We start from the raw sequence: 16,560 nt of genomic DNA, 5'->3' as shown, positions 1-16,560 counted from the left end.
ATACAGCACAATGCCAATGTCATCTCGAACACTCCTTGATGCATATGACACAGCGGGACTCAAACAACTAAATGCAGTGCTAAATTGCAACAATCGGGCGCTGGATTTGTGTTTTGCCAGTGAAGATCTGTGGCGCACTTGTGCCGTCATGCGTGCACCTTCCCCACTCGTGAAAGAATGCAGACATCATCCCCCTCTGCTTATATCACTGGACGCCAGGACTCAACTGCGGTTGAAGGGCACCTTCAACAGTAACTATCACGACTTCCGTAAGGCTGACTTCAATAGCATGAATGACTTTCTACAGAACTTGAACTGGACAGAGATACTACACGGCACGGATGCCAATCAAGTTGCTTCATCATTGTCGAACGTTCTAGTCTATGCTATTGATCAATTCGTTCCGAAGAATTCGCCGTGAACCAATGAAGCCCGTCTGGTCAAATTCGCATCTGAAAAATTTGAAAAGGTTGAAAAGAGCCGCTCTTAAGAAACACAGCAAGTATCGCACCGACGAAACCAGAGTTGCCTATCTCGAAGCTAAGCAAAATTATTCCTACCTCAATGATCGACTATATGCTGCCCATCAAATTAACATTCAAGATTGCCTTAAGTCCGACCCAAAAAGTTTTTGGAACTACGGGAACGATCAACGGAAGTAGACAGGTCTGCCATCGACTATGACAAACGGTATTTCGGAAGCCAGTACTATCATGGCAATAGCTGATTAACTCCCGTTCATGCAATCGATGCTGCCAAAATTAATGTTCCTCAACTGCCAAATCTCGGGCATAGCCTCACCGTTACACTGGACACGGTAGCTGGCGCCCTTGAGCCGTTGAAATCATCTACCGGACATGGTCCAGATTGTATTCCATCGCTTCTATTGAAAAGATGCTCATCAGCATTAGTGTTACCGTTAGCTACAGTCTTCAATAAGTCCCTGACAACCGGAGTTTTCCCGAACAGTTGGAAACAGGCATATGTGTTTCCCGTGCATAAGAAAGGCTGTAAACAGAGTGTCGCTGATTACCGCGGGATCGCTGCACTGAATGCTGTATCTAAACTGTTTGAGCTCATCGTACTCGACGAACTTGTACATATTTGCGCACATTATGTTTTGCACAATCAACACGGTTTTGTACCCAAACGTTCTACCACCACCAACTTGTCATCATACACTTCGTTCAGTTCAGTTCACTTCGAAGAGTTCGATTTCCATGTTTCTCGTGAGGTTAACAAGAATAGAATTAAGATTATTATGTGTTAGATTTTAATTATTTTGCTTAATTTTTAATATTAAGTTTGTCATTGGGATGTTTTTTTAGCCTGTTTACTGTATCAAATAAAATATGGGACTGATTGTGAAGCACACCAACCTACTTTTACTCTGCCGATTCGCAATGCTTTGTCAGCAGCATCTGCCGGAAGCTTTATAGCAGCGATCTGCGTGCCTTATGGACGCCTTCTTAGTCGGATTGTTATGTCAACATCGCCCAACTCGAGTTGCTCCTTCATTGCGGTAGATACCTCGCCTCCCGTCTAGCGAACCGACGGAATCTCGTCCAGGTCTCGCATTCGACCTCTGCTTCCTGCATTAGAGCTCTTACGTTTACATCACTGCCCAAGGAATTGGCAACGAGCCGGAACCCGGAACTCGAGCTACGCATATCACCCGATCCATTATCACCATTCCAAATGTTAGTGTATCCGAAAATCCATTTTGATATATTCGTGTTCATGTTCTTCTTCTTTTTATTGGGATTTGTTGGCGCAGTAACCATCGAACTGTTTGTATCATAGTATGCCACTAACATATATGACATTAAATGTATCAGTTAGCCTCTACATATCGAACCAAACAGACGTGTTATGATTTAATTGTCCATTAGGTTATGGGCTCCAGGCAGTTGCTAAGGAAACAGTTCTGTTTGGCGAGGTGAAAATTTTTTCAACCCGAAGAAAAGTTTAAAGAAAATGGCCGGAGAAGGAGGAAAGGAGGATCAAGAAAACCAAGTTCGAAATGGTACCAGGAATCAAGTCGCCATCGGAGGTCGTTTGCCGAGCAGCTCGGTATCGTTGCTCGTGGTCTTTCGCGACCAAAATGATCCTGATCAAGGAACGGACGTGGTGCGTAGTGAAGGACCGGCAGAATGGTGAACCGGCGGTGAACCGAGCAAGCTTTGGTCACGATATGCCTAAACGTCGATCCCAAGATCTACGGACTAGTGCGGACTGCCAAAACCGCAAAAGAAGCGTGGGTCAATTTGCGGGATTCCTACGAGCATAGCGGCTCGACACGGAAGATTGACCTGTTGAGAAGACTGACGTGAATCCGATTGGTTGGCGCTGAACGGAGTGAAGGAATCATTTGCCAGACGACACAGGAGTACGTGAACGAACTGTTTACGACGTGTCACCAGCTTTCGGAGGTAGGTTTCAAAGTGGACGACACCTGGTTAGCGAGTTTGCTGATGAAAGGCCTGCCGAAGCAGTACGAACCGATGATCCTGGGATTGGAGTCGTTGGGAATGCAGCTTACGGCGGACATCGTCAAGGCGAAAATCTTGCAGGATGTGAAGGTCGGCAACAATTGCAAGTCAAGTGATGGTGCGTTCTACAGTCATCCGAGACCGGAGCAGAAATCTGGAGAAAAGTCTGCGGTGAAGTGTTTCCGGTGCAAGAAGTCGGGACACTATGCATCCCAGTGCCAGAGGAAATTTAGTGAGAAGAAGGAAACCCGAGGAGAAGCCCGTGGAAAACAAAGTGGTCACGCTGCATTCTACGCGGCGTTCAACGCAATCCAGTCGTCAGAGGTTAATGCCGACTGAATCTTCGATTTCGGTGCAACGACGCATCTGTGCCGGAACAGGAAGTTATTGGAAGAAGCTGAAAATGTGTCGTCAAGTATCAACGTTGCGAATAATACGAAAGCTGACGTCTTCTCGAAGGGCGTCGTCAATCTGGAAGTAGACATCGGAGGTTCGTCGTGTGGTATCACCATGAAGAATGTGCTGTGTGTTCCAGATTTAGCCTTGAATCTGCTGTCCGTGGGCAAGAGGGGCCAGAGGGGATACCAGGCGACGTTCGACAAGAGCTCGTGTATAAGGTCGTTAGCCCCACAAAGGAGATCGTAGCGGTTGGACAGTATTCGGATGGTCACGTGGCACGGGAGCAGAATAGTTTTCAACTATGGCATCGTCGATTGGGACATCTTTCGGCTGACGGTATGCGTAAGCGGCTGAGGAAAATAGCGACAGGCATGCAATTTGAAGACGAAGAGTTGGAGAAATATGTTCCCTGCATTCAAGGTAAGCACCAGCGGCAACCGTTCAAGGTAAAAGGTCATCGTGCTGATCGGGTGCTCGAGCTGATCCACTCCGGTCTCTGTGGGCCAATGGAGACGGTATCGTTGGGAGGAAGCAGGTACTTCCGGACATTCATCGACGATGCGAGCAGGAAGGCGTTTGTATATTTTTTGAAATCGAAGTCGGGCGTTTTGGAAGCATTTGAAAATTTCAAGTCATTTGTCGAGAAACAAACGGGAGAGCAAATCAAGCAGATCAGAACGGACAACGGCAAGGAGTACGTTAATTGTGCGATGCGGCAGTGCTTGCGTCGAGCTGGGATCCATCACGAGGGAACGGTTCCGTACAATCCGGAGCAGAATGGGCTTGCAGAACGGATAAACCGAACGTTGATGGAGCGTGCCAAGAGTATTCTGTTTGATGCTGGGCTTTGCAAACGATTCTGGGCGGAAGCGGTAGCCACTGCTTCATACGTCGTCAACCGTTCACCGACAAAAGGTCTTCAAGTCACTCCTGAAGAGAAGTTTACGGGAAAGCATCCCGATTTGTTGCACCTACGTGTGTTTGGAAGCGAAGTCATGGTGCACATTCCGAAGGAGAAGAGATGCAAATTGGATGAGAAATCCGAACGTTGCATCTTCATGGGCTACAGCGAGAACTCAAAAGCGTACAGAGTGTACAACTTCAAGACGCATGACGTAGCAGTGAGTCGTGACGTGATATTTCTAAAGGAAGGTCAAGTTACTCCGAGAGAAGAAGATTCCACCCAAGAAGCACCTTTAGAAATGGTAGTGCAGAACGAGATGGATGTTGCAGAGAAACAGTTCGTAGACGGTGAAGAAAACGATCTGGAGGCGCAAGAAGACGCCGACAAGACGCTGATCGACCCTGACCTTCAACCTGCTGCGCTCCCTCCACAACCAGCGGACCCACAACAGTTGGTAAGGCGCAGTGCGAGGGAGCGCGTAACCCCAGGCAAGTATCGGGATTTTCATTTGGGACTCAGTATTCTTCCTGACGAAAGTTCCCAAATTCCACAGCTTCGCATAACCCCAGGTGATGCGATCGTCGAGCCGCAGACGATCCAGGAAGCGATTTCGTGCAAGGACAGCGATCGTTGGAAAGACGCAATGGTCGAGGAGTACCGAGCGCAGATGAAGAATCAGACCTGTCAGCTCGCCGATTTGCCTGCTGGAAGGAAAGCACTCCGTTGCAAGTGGGTGTACACGGTCAAGACCAATCCAGATGGATCCACCGAGCGGTACAAAGCCCGTTTAGTGACCAAGGGCTACTCTCAAGTCAAGGGTGTCGACTACGAAGAGACCTACTCGCCCGTGGTCCGGTATGCCACCATCCGCTATTTGATGTCGTTGGCTGCCAGGTTGGACCTGAAGATTCACCAGATGGATGCAGTAACAGCGTTTCTGCTAGGTGAGTTGGAAGACCATGACGGTCCGAGTGTCTGCAAGCTGAATAAAGCGCTATACGGACTGAAACAATCCAGCAGGATTTGGAACCAGAAGCTGGATGGTGAATTGAAGCGCTTTGGACTAAAGCGATTGAAATACGACACGTGCATGTACTATAAAATTGAGCCAGATCCTGATAGTAGCTGTGTATGTCGATGACCTTCTCATCTTTTCCGACAACCAGCGTTGGGTGAACCACCTCAAGAAGCAGCTTACGTCGAAGTTCGTCATGAAGGATCTTGGATTGGCCAACAAAGTCCTTGGCATCCGAGTGACGCGACAGAAGGATACTGTGTGTTTGGACCAGGAGCAGTATATTCAGCAGCTACTCGAACGGTTCGGCATGGGGGACTGTAATCCAGTTGCGACCCCGGCGGACCACAATCAAAAACTGACGAAGCAGATGAGTCCTAGCAGTAAGGAAGAAAGAAAGCTGATGAAGAAAGTTCCGTTCCGTGAGCTGGTAGGAGGTCTCCAGTTTTTGGCGTGTTGCAGGCGCCCTGACATCAGTTTTGCAGTGAATGCAGTCAGCCAGTTTAGCAACGATCCTGGCAAACCGCAATGGACAGTAGCGAAGGAGATGAAAATTATTTATAAGAAACAAGAAGACGAAAGTTTGACTGGCTTCAGTGATGCGGACTGGGGAAACGACATCGAGACGCGACGGTCCATCACGGGATATGTGTTCATGAAGTCAGGCGGACCGATATCGTGGAGTTGTCGAAGGCAATCGACAGTGGCCTTGTCGACAACTGAAGCGGAGTATATGGCGGTATCGGCAGCAGCTCAAGAAGCTATCTGGTGGCGAGGACTACGACAGGAGCTATCCGGCGTTGCTGAAGAGATAACCATTTTTTGCGACAACAAGAGCGCGATCCACCTAGCGGAAAAGGAAGTCGGTTACTCTCCACGCAGTTAGCACATAGTGTTTGCGCCCAAAGCGAACGTGATTGAATGTTTGTCCCAAGATACCAATCCTAAAGTCGACCGCGGGTGTTTCGGTCCCATTCCTACTAACAATCATTTTGAAAATCAACACGCACTCCTCATCCAAACGGCAATTGATAGCTTGCTTGCTTGGCCTGTCCGTTGGCGAAAGGTTCCGTTATGAAGTTGACGCCACCAGAAAGGACAATAAAGAAGAAGAAGCCGAAGACGAGAAAACCAACAGCAACGACGATTTGGCAACATGACGCACTGAATGGCGATATGGCAGACAACGGTGGCGGTATGGTAATGAACCAAGGAGCACACGCTCAGGACATGCGACTTCCAGCTCCGAATCTCCAGGAAATACAGGAGGAGATCGGCCGGCTGAAAAACAACAAAGGCCCTGGAGTTGACCAAGTACCAGGAGAGCTGTTTAAACAGGGTGGTGAAGCACTGGCTAGAGCGATGCACTGGCTAATTACCAAGATTTGGGAGGATGATGCTCTGCCGCAGGAGTGGATGGAAGGTGTCGTATGTCCCATCTACAAAAAGGGCGATAAGCTGGATTGTAGCAACTACAGCGCAATCATATTGCTAAACGTCGCCTACAAGGTATTCTCCCAAATTGTATGCCGTCGGTCGACTAACACCAATTGCAAGAGAGTTTGTGGGCTAGCACCAGGAATGATTGATGGGCGAACGCTCTACCACAGACCAGGTGTTCGCCATACGTCAGGTATTGCAGAAATGCCGCGAATACAACGTGCCCACACAACATCTATTTATCGACTTCAAAGCCGCATATGATACAATCGATCGGGACCAGCTATGGCAGCTAATGCACGAAAACGGATTTCCGGATAAACTGATACGGTTGATCAAGGCGACGATGGATGTGCGTAGTTCGAGTTTCAGGGGCATTCTCGAGTCCCTTCGAAACCCGTAGAGCAGAGGTTCCCAAACTGTGGGTCGCGACCCCCAGGGGGGTCGTGGGCTGTTCAGTGGTGGGTCGCGAAAGACAAATCTTAATTGAACCGGTGCCAGCGAAAGTGGTACATGTTACATTGAGTAAATTTTACAGGAGACACATTTTTCCGAAAACTTCGAAAGTAAAATTCAAATTAGCAATTTTCTGCATCTCAACTGTACCAACGTGATATGACTGATGCCTAAAGGTAGTAATGCGAAATATGCGAAGTTTCTTAACAAATTTCAAATTTGTTGGAACAAAATGCACATGTACCACTATTAATGAGAGCTAAATGCAACAGAAACCTAAAATCGTTGCCAGTAAAAGTGGTACATGTACATTTTTTAAATTATTTTAAATGACAGTAAACCATCTTGAAATTCAAAATAGGGTTAAAATCTATTGCGGAAACATCTATGTTGTACAATTTTCTTTTCAATAAGCTGTTTTTAGGGGGTATAACTGCACATGTACCACTTTTCCTGGCAACGAAATTGCCATTGTGATATATACCATAAATTAAAAAGTGCATATCTCCAGATTTAGTTGTCAAAAATCACTTTTTCGTCATTCCCTTACTAAACCTTTGCTCCCAGAAGCAGTTGGTGTAAAAAACACAAAATCGACAAAAATGGTTTATGTACCACTTTCGCTGGCACCGGCTCAATTCATAATTTTGTTACTATTTTGTCCCACAAATCTATTCCATATTTTGAATTAGGATCTAACTAATGATTGGATGATTAAAGAACAACAAACCTGACGAGGTCAACGGCTTTTTTTTGTTATACGATATTTGGGCAAGTAGAAAGAAGTCCTATACAATCGAAATGTAAGCCCTGAACCCAATCCAAAACCAATCCTAATTCAATTCGTATCCGATCTAAATCAAATCCAAATATATTATATAAAATCCAATCTAGTGATGAACTTTGTTTTTTATTTAAAAATTACTTTAATAAAGAAATAAAAAAAGTTCAAATCCAATCCAAATCTAATTCAAATCCAATCCTAATCGAATCGAAATCCAATTCAAATCCTAATCTGAATAAATTGTGGATTGGATGTGGACGAATTTTTGACAAATACAATAATGGGATATAAAGCAATTTATTATAATTTGTCCAATCGAACGCGAACTCATTTTTATCTCTTTTCACATAATTATTTTTTTGTCTTTATTAAGGAGACTTTCAGCCCGAGGCTGGCTCGTCTCCGCTTGTCACATAAATAATGCAGTTGGCACCTGGTGGGTCGCAAGCAATATGGGACTCTATTAAGTGGGTCGCATATCCAAATAGTTTGGGAACCTCTGCCGTAGAGGGTTACGGCAAGGTGATGGTCTTTCGTGTCTGCTATTCAACATCGCTTTGGAGGGAGTAATACGAAGGGCAGGGATTGACACGAGTGGTACGATTTTCACGAAGTCCATCCAGTTATTTGGTTTCGCCGACGACATTGATATCATGGCACGTAACTTTGAGAGGATGGAGGAAGCCTACATCAGACTGAAAAGCGAAGCTAAACGGATTGGACTAGTCATCAACACGTCGAAGACGAAGTACATGATAGGAAGAGGCTTTAGAGAGGTCAATGTGAGCCACCCACCACGAGTTTCTATCGGTGGTGACGAAATCGAGGTGGTTGAAGAATTCGTGTACTTGGGCTCACTGGTGACCGCCGATAACGATACCAGCAGAGAAATTCGGAGACGCATAGTGGCTGGAAATCGTACGTACTTTGACTCCGCAAGACGCTTCGATCGAATAGAGTTCGCCGCCGTACCAAACTGACTATCTACAAAACGCTTATAAGACCGGTAGTTCTCTACGGACACGAGACCTGGACGATGCTCGTGGAGGACCAACGCGCACTGGGAGTTTTCGAAAGGAAAGTGTTGCGTACCATCTATGGTGGGTTGCAGATGGCGGACGGTACGTGGAGGAGGCGAATGAACCACGAGTTGCATCAGCTGTTGGGAGAACCATCCATCGTTCACACCGCGAAAATCGGAAGACTGCGGTGGGCCGGGCACGTAGCCAGAATGTCGGACAGTAATCCGGTAAAATGGTTCTCGACAACGATCCGACGGGAACAAGAAGGCGAGGTGCACAGCGGGCAAGGTGGATCGATCAGGTGGAGGACGACTTGCGGACCCTCCGCAGACTGCGTGGTTGGCGAAGTGCAGCCATGAACCGAGCTGAATGGAGAAGTCTTTTATGTGCAGCACAGGCCACTCCGGCCTTAGTCTGATGATAAATAAATAAAACATAATCGAACCAGTTTTAGGACCAGCAGAATGGGTATCCCCATTAGTGACTATCGTAAAGGATAACGGAGACTTACGTTTATGCGTGAATATGCGTCGTGCAAATCAGGCAATCCAGAGAGAACACCATATGATGCCGACTTTTGAAGATTTTTTGCCACGGTTCAAGTCATCCCGGTTTTTCAGTCGCTTAGATATTAAGGATGCATTTCATCAGGTAAACTAATAATTTCCATAAATAATTATTGTATTTTTGATATTGGATATATATTGCTCAAAATTTAATTTAATTGTTTTAGATTGAATTAGAAGAATCATCTAGAAATATAACAACATTCATTTTCCATAAAGGCCTGTTTCGATACAAACGTCTAATGTTTGGCATTTCGTGTGCTCCAGAAATGTTCCAGAAAATTATGGAGCACATTCTTGCAGAATGTGAAAATGTTCTTAATTACCTGGACGACATATTTATTTTTGGTGAATCAGAGAAGGAACATGATGAAACGTTAAAACATATACTTAGAGTACTAAAAAAGTCGAGAGATTTTATTAAATCACGATAAATGTGTTTTCATAGTTAGAGAGCTTGAATTTCTAGGACATCAAATGTCCCTAGAAGGAATTCGACCTACTATTAGTAAGATTGAAGCGTTACAAAATACCGGGAACCAAATTCTGGAGAAGAAGTGAGAAGTTGCTTGGGTTTTGTAACATATGTCGGAGGGTTTATTTTAGATTTAGCCATAATCACAGAACCACTCCGACAATTAATTCACAAAGAAAACAAGTTTATTTGGACAGAAAAACACAAGCAAAGTTTTGAAAAATTGAAATTGCTGATATCAAATGTACAAACGTTGTCATTTTTCGATAATTCATTAAGAACACTTGTAGTCGCAGACGCCTCACTAGTAGCTTTAGCAGTACTCATCCAATTCGAAGGGAAAACTGATATGGACCCTCGTATTATATGTTATGCAAGTAAGAGTTTAACTGTGACAGAGAAAAATACTGCCAAACAGAAAAGGAAGCGTTAGCGTTGGTATGGGCTTTTGAGAAATTTTCGGTTTATCTAATAGGTCGAGAATTTGAACTAGAAACAGACCATAAACCACTAGAAATTATATTTTCCCCACTTCTACACCTTGTGCCAGAATTGAACGATGGGTGTTGAGACTTCAATCATTCAAGTTTACTGTTAAGTACAGGAAAGGATCTGGAAATATCGCAGATTCTCTATCACGGTTAGTTGTTGACGAAAATACAATTTGAAACGGACAATCATTTCTTAGTTCTCGCTGTTCAAGAATCAGTAGCGATTGATGTAGGAGAAATCGAAGCTGCTACAAAAATGGATCCAGAACTCAAAGCTGTTAAGGATTGTCTTGTATCAGGAAATTGGAATAATCCTCTCGTTAAATTATTTGAACCTTTCCGAAATGAGCTAGACATGATCGAAGATACAGTTGTACGAGGAAATAAATTAGTAGTACCGCAAGAATTACGAAATAGAATGCTTCAACATGCGCATGAGGGTCATCCAGGAGAATCAATTATGAAAAAGCGATTGAGAGACCGAGCTTGGTGGCCTACTATGGACAAAGCAGCTAAAGAATTTGTTTCAAAATGTGAGGGATGTCAGCTTCCGATTGTAAACCGCTTCCGATGAGTAGACGAGAACTGCCAGCAAAACCATGGATTGACATAGCTATTGACTATATGGGACCACTACCTTCCGGAGAATACTTGTTGGTGATAGTGGATTATTTCAGCAGATACAAAGAGATTGAAATAATGCCAAGAATTGGTTCTCGAGAAACTGTAAACAGATTGGACAAGATATTCACGCGTTTAGGATATCCTAGGACGATAACTCTGGATAATGCCAAACAGTTCATTGGAAAAGAATTTGAAGAATATTGCAAAATACATGGCATTTGCCTGAACCATGCAGCACCGTATTGGCCACAAGAAAATGGATTAGTGGAGAGACAGAATAGATCCCTTCTGAAGAATTGAACGATTATCTGTTGATGTATTATACAACACCGCATTCAACGACCGGAAAAACTCCAACAGAATTGTGCTATGGATGTACGATTAGATCAAAGATACCGTCGATCGATGACATTGAAACCATTCCACAATCATCGGATATTCGCGATCAGGACAAACTGAATAAGCAAAAAGGAAAAGATAAGGAAGACTGCAGACGGCATGCTCAAGAATCTGACATTCAAAGTGGAGATATTGTTTTGATGGAAAATCTTCTACCTGGAAACAAACTTCAAACCACATTCGGAAAAACAAAAGTATTGAGTCGCGCAGGTACTCGGGCTCTGGTAGAAAATCAAGAAACAGGAGTAACGTACCAAAGGAACATAGCACATTTGAAAAAGATTAATCCACCAACAACCTCAAGGCCTTCAGATGAAGAACCAGAATTCAGAGGATTTGAAAATGTTGAAGAAAACTTTACCGGAATGTAAAAATATATTATACAAAAAAAACAAATAGTGTTTGGTTTTAAAAATAATAGGATAAATACATTTAAACTATTAATAATTATAATTCAAAATTATATAAAAAAGTGGATTGTTCTAGTAGGCTATGGACGGTTGATGGAATAATAAGTCAGATTATTGTATGCGTCACAACAGAACGGATGTCTTTCATTCAAGGTACCACAAAATGTATCAGTTAGCCTCTACATATCGAACCAAACAGACATGTTATGATTTAATTGTCCATTATGATTATATCCCTCAATGGGACATTGCCGCATCACAGCTCAGTTATTAACTGCGAGGTTTCTTAGCCAAATTACCATTTTTGCATTCGTATATCATGTGAACATCTTAGATTAGTCAGATCGGTGCATAGGTCTGTATAAATCATTGATATCCCTAAAATCTTCTCATGGTAATAATATGTTTGATATCTTTATAACAACGATCCAATATTCATTAACTGCTAAGCCAGAGGTCAACCAATAAAAAGGCATGTGATTCTATTTTATTTTATTTTTTCAGTTGAAAGCTGTCCTTTTAAATGCGAAACTGGAAAATGTTGCCCACGCGGAGGTCAAATTCGACTCGGATCTTCCAGAGTTCCGCACCAGCGGAGGAGTTAACGCCGGGGCTGCCAGAAATGAGTACACCATTGCCTAAATGGGTCCTTTGAAAGACAATTTTTCAAACATCTCACCTTTCTCCCGCAGATTCTACGTCCAACCGGTGATGTGGGTCAAGGCACTGGACATGGTGCTCGACCGGCTGGTGGTGCAGGGAGGTGACCTGAGCGCGGTGATGGCCGTCAGTGGATCCGCCCAGCAGCACGGTTCTCTGTACTGGTCGCGCAGTGGTTTGAACACATTGCGCAATCTGGACGCCGACAAGTTTCTACACACCCAAATCGACGATTCGGCATTTACCGTGCATCGGACACCCATCTGGATGGACAGCACTACGGGGAAGCAGTGCGAGGAAATGGAAACTGCGGTCGGAGGCCGTGAGAAAATGGTGCAAATAACGGGATCCAAGTGCTATGAACGATTCACAGGGCCCCAGATCAGGAAGGTCTATCAGCAGCGACCCGATTGCTATCGGAACACGGAGCGAATTTCGCTGGTCAGCAGTTTCCTGGCATCCATTTTCTTGGGAGATGTGGCACCGATCGATCTGGCCGATGGTTCCGGAATGAACCTGTTGGACATTCGGGAACGGGCGTGGTCCGAGGTTTGTTTGCCGGCGTGTGCTCCGAACTTGGACTCGAAGCTGGGAAAACCGGTTCCAACTAATTCTATCATAGGAACGATCGGACAGTTTTTCGTGCAGAGATACAATTTTAACTCGGCTTGTAAGGTGGTGGCATTTACCGGGGACAATCTCTCCGCGCTGGCGGGAATGGTCGTTGGAAAGGAATGGCTAGCGTTGTCTTTGGGAACCAGTGACACGGTCATGATGCGACTCAGCGAACCCCCAAACTTGCTGGAAGGTCACGTGTTGGTGCACCCCACTGACGAAGGTTACATGGGGTTGTTGTGTTTCCGAAATGGGTCCCTCGTTCGAGATATTTTCAAACGAGCCGAAGCAAACGATAACTGGGAGAACTTCAGCGAGCTATTGGATTCGACTCCACGTGGCAACTTTGGCAATATGGCTTTGCATTTCATCTCCCAGGAAATTTTACCGGCCGTGAAAGGTTCACTCCGTTGGAATAAGTCCTGCACCTTGGACGATAACGAACAGGCCAAAGGAGTTTTAAAGTTTAGTTCTCCGCAAGCGGAGATAAGAGCACTTATCGAAGGACAAATGCTAACTCGCAAAGCTTTAGCCACCGAGATGGGCTTCAGCTTTGGGGACAACACTCGAATTCTAGCCACCGGTGGTGCATCAGCGAACAAGTCCATCCTGCAGGTCGTGTCCGATGTGTTCAACGCTCCGGTGTACATCCAGCAGACGACGGAAGCAGCCTTGCTAGGAGCGGCCTATCGAGCCAAATACGTGCTGGAAGCAAGACGAGCGAAAGAAGGCGGCAAGGTGGCACTCGAATCATACTTCGAATTCATTCGAAAACTTCTGCCGGAGCATAGTGTTACTAGAGTTTGCGATCCGGCGCAGGACAGTAGCGACATCTATGACCAAATGTTGAACCGATACCACCAGATGGTACAGTACATGATGATGCATCAAGATTAATTAGAGAAAGAAAGACAGATTGGATGCATTCCATAAGTTACATTCCGGCTTGCAGCAGCGGGCTTTCTTTCCATCCTACAGCTAGGAGTTACGAAATAAGCTTGGCGCCGAGCATAACGAACGCGATACGCTAACAGTAGTTTATTCAATTGTTATTTTGTGGAGATATTATGTTGGTTGCTTTTATATGCATCATAGTAGAATATAGCGCTATTAAAATGTTACTTTCGCAGGAATAAATTTTTGAAAAAAATGATCAAACATTAGTTCTTACTTGAATTTACTTCTTACGACCTCCACGCTCCTTAAGTTGTAGATGGACCGTGGCTCCACTCAGCATGTTATAATATGCAACGGTATTGTTGTCTTTGAAGAACATACCCTGTTGAAGATACAAAGAAAAGTAAGTTTTCGTGTTGGTAATCATAAAAGCACATTCTGCAGTACAAAACCCACCTCGTAGAAAATCTTCTGCTTGGCCGGCGGCATGCCGGTTTCCGCCTGCACCTTTCCCTTCAGCACACTGATCGCATCGGTCAGCTGCAGCTGCATCGCAACGGTCTGCCCGCTGAGCTTCCATTCGCTCTTCTCGGTCAGGTTCGGACACTGCACCTGGATGGTGACGGGACCCTTATGGCGCTGCATGAACACACTCTCCTCGATGAGATGGTCCTCGGTGCGGGACTTCTTGTTCGGTGGTTCATCCATGGCCGAGTCTCCAGATGGTGGGGCCGACGGAGCTCCCGGCCCTTCGGACATGTTCGGAGCCGGAGGCATTTGCGGGACACCATGCGGTGGCATAGGTGGAACACCGAAGCCCACTGGGAACGGTGGGGGCATCATCGGTGGCGGTCTCATGGGCATTCCCATCTGCATCATCATGGGAACGGACGGCGGAGGCGGAGCTGGAACTGGATGATGAACCTGATGCTGCGGAACTTGGATTGGTTTCGGTGGTTGCGGCATCTGCGGCGGAGCGCTCGTTTGTGGCGGAGCTTGGGGAGCTGATGGCTTCGGTGGAGCAACAGCCACTGTACCGGGAATTGGTTTGGGTCCGATTTTTTCCTTTTCTTCGTCTGTGATAAGACCCTTGCTCTTATGAATCTGGTGGATTTGTGCTTCCAGAGTGATGTTGGCCCGTGCGGCACGAGTGGCCGCCTCAACACTGGACGTATGCCCATCCCAAGTCACACGATCATCCTTCTTAGTTTCTTCTTCGCCCAATTTTTTACCGATAGCTGCTTCCTCGTCACCAACACCGAAAATATCCGTACGACGTTCGGCCAACTGCTTGAGGCTAGCCTCGATGGCTGCGCCAGGTGCGTAAACGTTTTCCTGGGCAACCTTCTCGATATGTTTGTCGCGTTGTTCCACCCAACGAGGGTCCAGCAGCCCAATACGCATATGTTCTGCGACCTTGGAGGCTGGAATTTTTTCGCCAGTAATCGGTGAGATAAGATAATCGTCTCCAGTTTGAACCGGAGGTTTCTGCACTTTTTGTGCCTGTTTTGGATCGTACTTCTTAACGATGACCTTATCGTGCGTCGGCGGAGCGATCGGTGGTGGTTGAGGCGCCTGTGGTACAGCTTTAGCCCGACTCGGACGTTCAACTTCATCGTCATCGCTCGACGATGTGGACTCATCCATATCTTGAATTTGATTGTTGTCTTTGCGACCGCCTTGTCCGACACGGTTCTCCATCTTGGACAGCTTAACGTTGGCATTACCCACGGGACGGTCATCGTCACTTTCCTCGTCATCCGTCTCTATCTGCATTTCAATGTCGTGATCCTCTTCGTTCAGACGTTCCTCCATCAGAACCCTAGCGCCTACTTCATCCGGGGTCGTCGGGGGAGGGAAATTTCCGCTCTCATAAGGTTGGTAATCAACCACTTCGACCACCACGAAGTCATGCCAATCAATCTGGGCATACGCAATCCGTTCTCTCTCGACTTTCTCCTCTTCTCTTCGCCGTTGCATCTCCTGATGCTTGTTCCAGTTTGCACGATATTTCACCTGTTCCAGGACCACATTCATGCTGCTTCTGCCAGGAGCGCTCTCAATCTTCAACTTGTTCATCAGATCCTTTGGCGGCACCAGAATCTTCGTGTACTGCTCCAGCAGCTTTGTGAAATATTGGAAAAGCGAATGCTGAGGTCTCAAAAAATCAAACTGGTAATTCCTCTGCTCGCGATTCATCAAATTCGTCAAAAACAATCGCCCATTACGGGCTACAAACTGTGCCGTCAGCTTCACAATGTCCAAATCTAGCGCCGAGATCGACGGCGGATCGGCAATGAACTCGAACTCCGTCGGGGGATCTTTCGGTACGAACTGCTCCTCCCGGACAGCTTTCAGTAGCTCTTGTTGCTTTTGCTGAGCGGCCACACTGGCGGCACTCTTCAGCTGCTGAATGCCCGCCGGAACGACCGCCAAGCTCACATCATTCCGTCCGTCTCGGATTTCCTGGACCTTGTGCTGGTAGTACGCATGGTACGGATCTCCGGGACTTAAGAAGTTAAACTTCGGATTACCCAACTCGTTTTGCCGGATGCGACTTTCAAACTCCGGTCCATTACGTGCCACGAAACTGGCCGTTTTGTCGACGATGTCTGCAAAAAAAAAGTGACAATGATTAACGAAACCAGGCGAGGTGAGTCGCAGTAGGGTGTACTCACTGCGAACTTCCGGCGGCGGATAGATAATTCCAACTATTGGCCCAGAAAGCGTTTGATCGGGTTTGTCTCCATTGGATTCCGGTTCCGGAGATCCTCGGCTAATGACTTCGGTCATTTTAAACGACGGAATCAGATGAAAAATGCAGTTAAAAGTGGAAAACTTGAGCAGATTCGAATTTCAATTCAAAAACCGGCTGGCGTTGATTACTTTTCTGGCTTTTCTGACATAAGAA

At 45.9% G+C, this 16,560-nt stretch overlaps 2 protein-coding genes across 2 annotated transcripts in view; one reads left to right on the top strand and one right to left on the bottom strand.

The window, feature by feature from the left end:
* LOC134207673 (xylulose kinase) overlaps nucleotides 1-13,915 on the top strand; it is a 26,014-nt gene extending 12,099 nt beyond the window's left edge. Inside the window, exons 2-3 of the mRNA XM_062683459.1 lie at nucleotides 11,982-12,103; nucleotides 12,170-13,915. Coding sequence (XP_062539443.1) covers nucleotides 11,982-12,103; nucleotides 12,170-13,649 — 1,602 coding nt within the window. The 3' untranslated portion in view covers nucleotides 13,650-13,915. The remainder of the gene's footprint in view (nucleotides 1-11,981; nucleotides 12,104-12,169) is intronic.
* On the bottom strand, nucleotides 13,751-16,560 carry LOC134207672 (splicing factor 3A subunit 1). Its single transcript, XM_062683458.1, has 3 exons — nucleotides 16,328-16,560; nucleotides 14,106-16,261; nucleotides 13,751-14,031 (listed from the first exon to the last, which is right to left on the bottom strand). Exons 1-3 carry the CDS (start codon nucleotides 16,440-16,442, stop codon nucleotides 13,930-13,932), a joined length of 2,373 nt encoding a protein of 790 aa, XP_062539442.1. The 5' UTR covers nucleotides 16,443-16,560; the 3' UTR covers nucleotides 13,751-13,929.

The sequence above is a fragment of the Armigeres subalbatus genome, chromosome 1, assembly GCF_024139115.2.
Source record: "Armigeres subalbatus isolate Guangzhou_Male chromosome 1, GZ_Asu_2, whole genome shotgun sequence".
Lineage (NCBI taxonomy): Eukaryota > Metazoa > Arthropoda > Insecta > Diptera > Culicidae > Armigeres > Armigeres subalbatus.
Note: the sequence above shows the minus strand (reverse complement) of the source record. Positions and strands in the feature narration are given on the sequence as shown.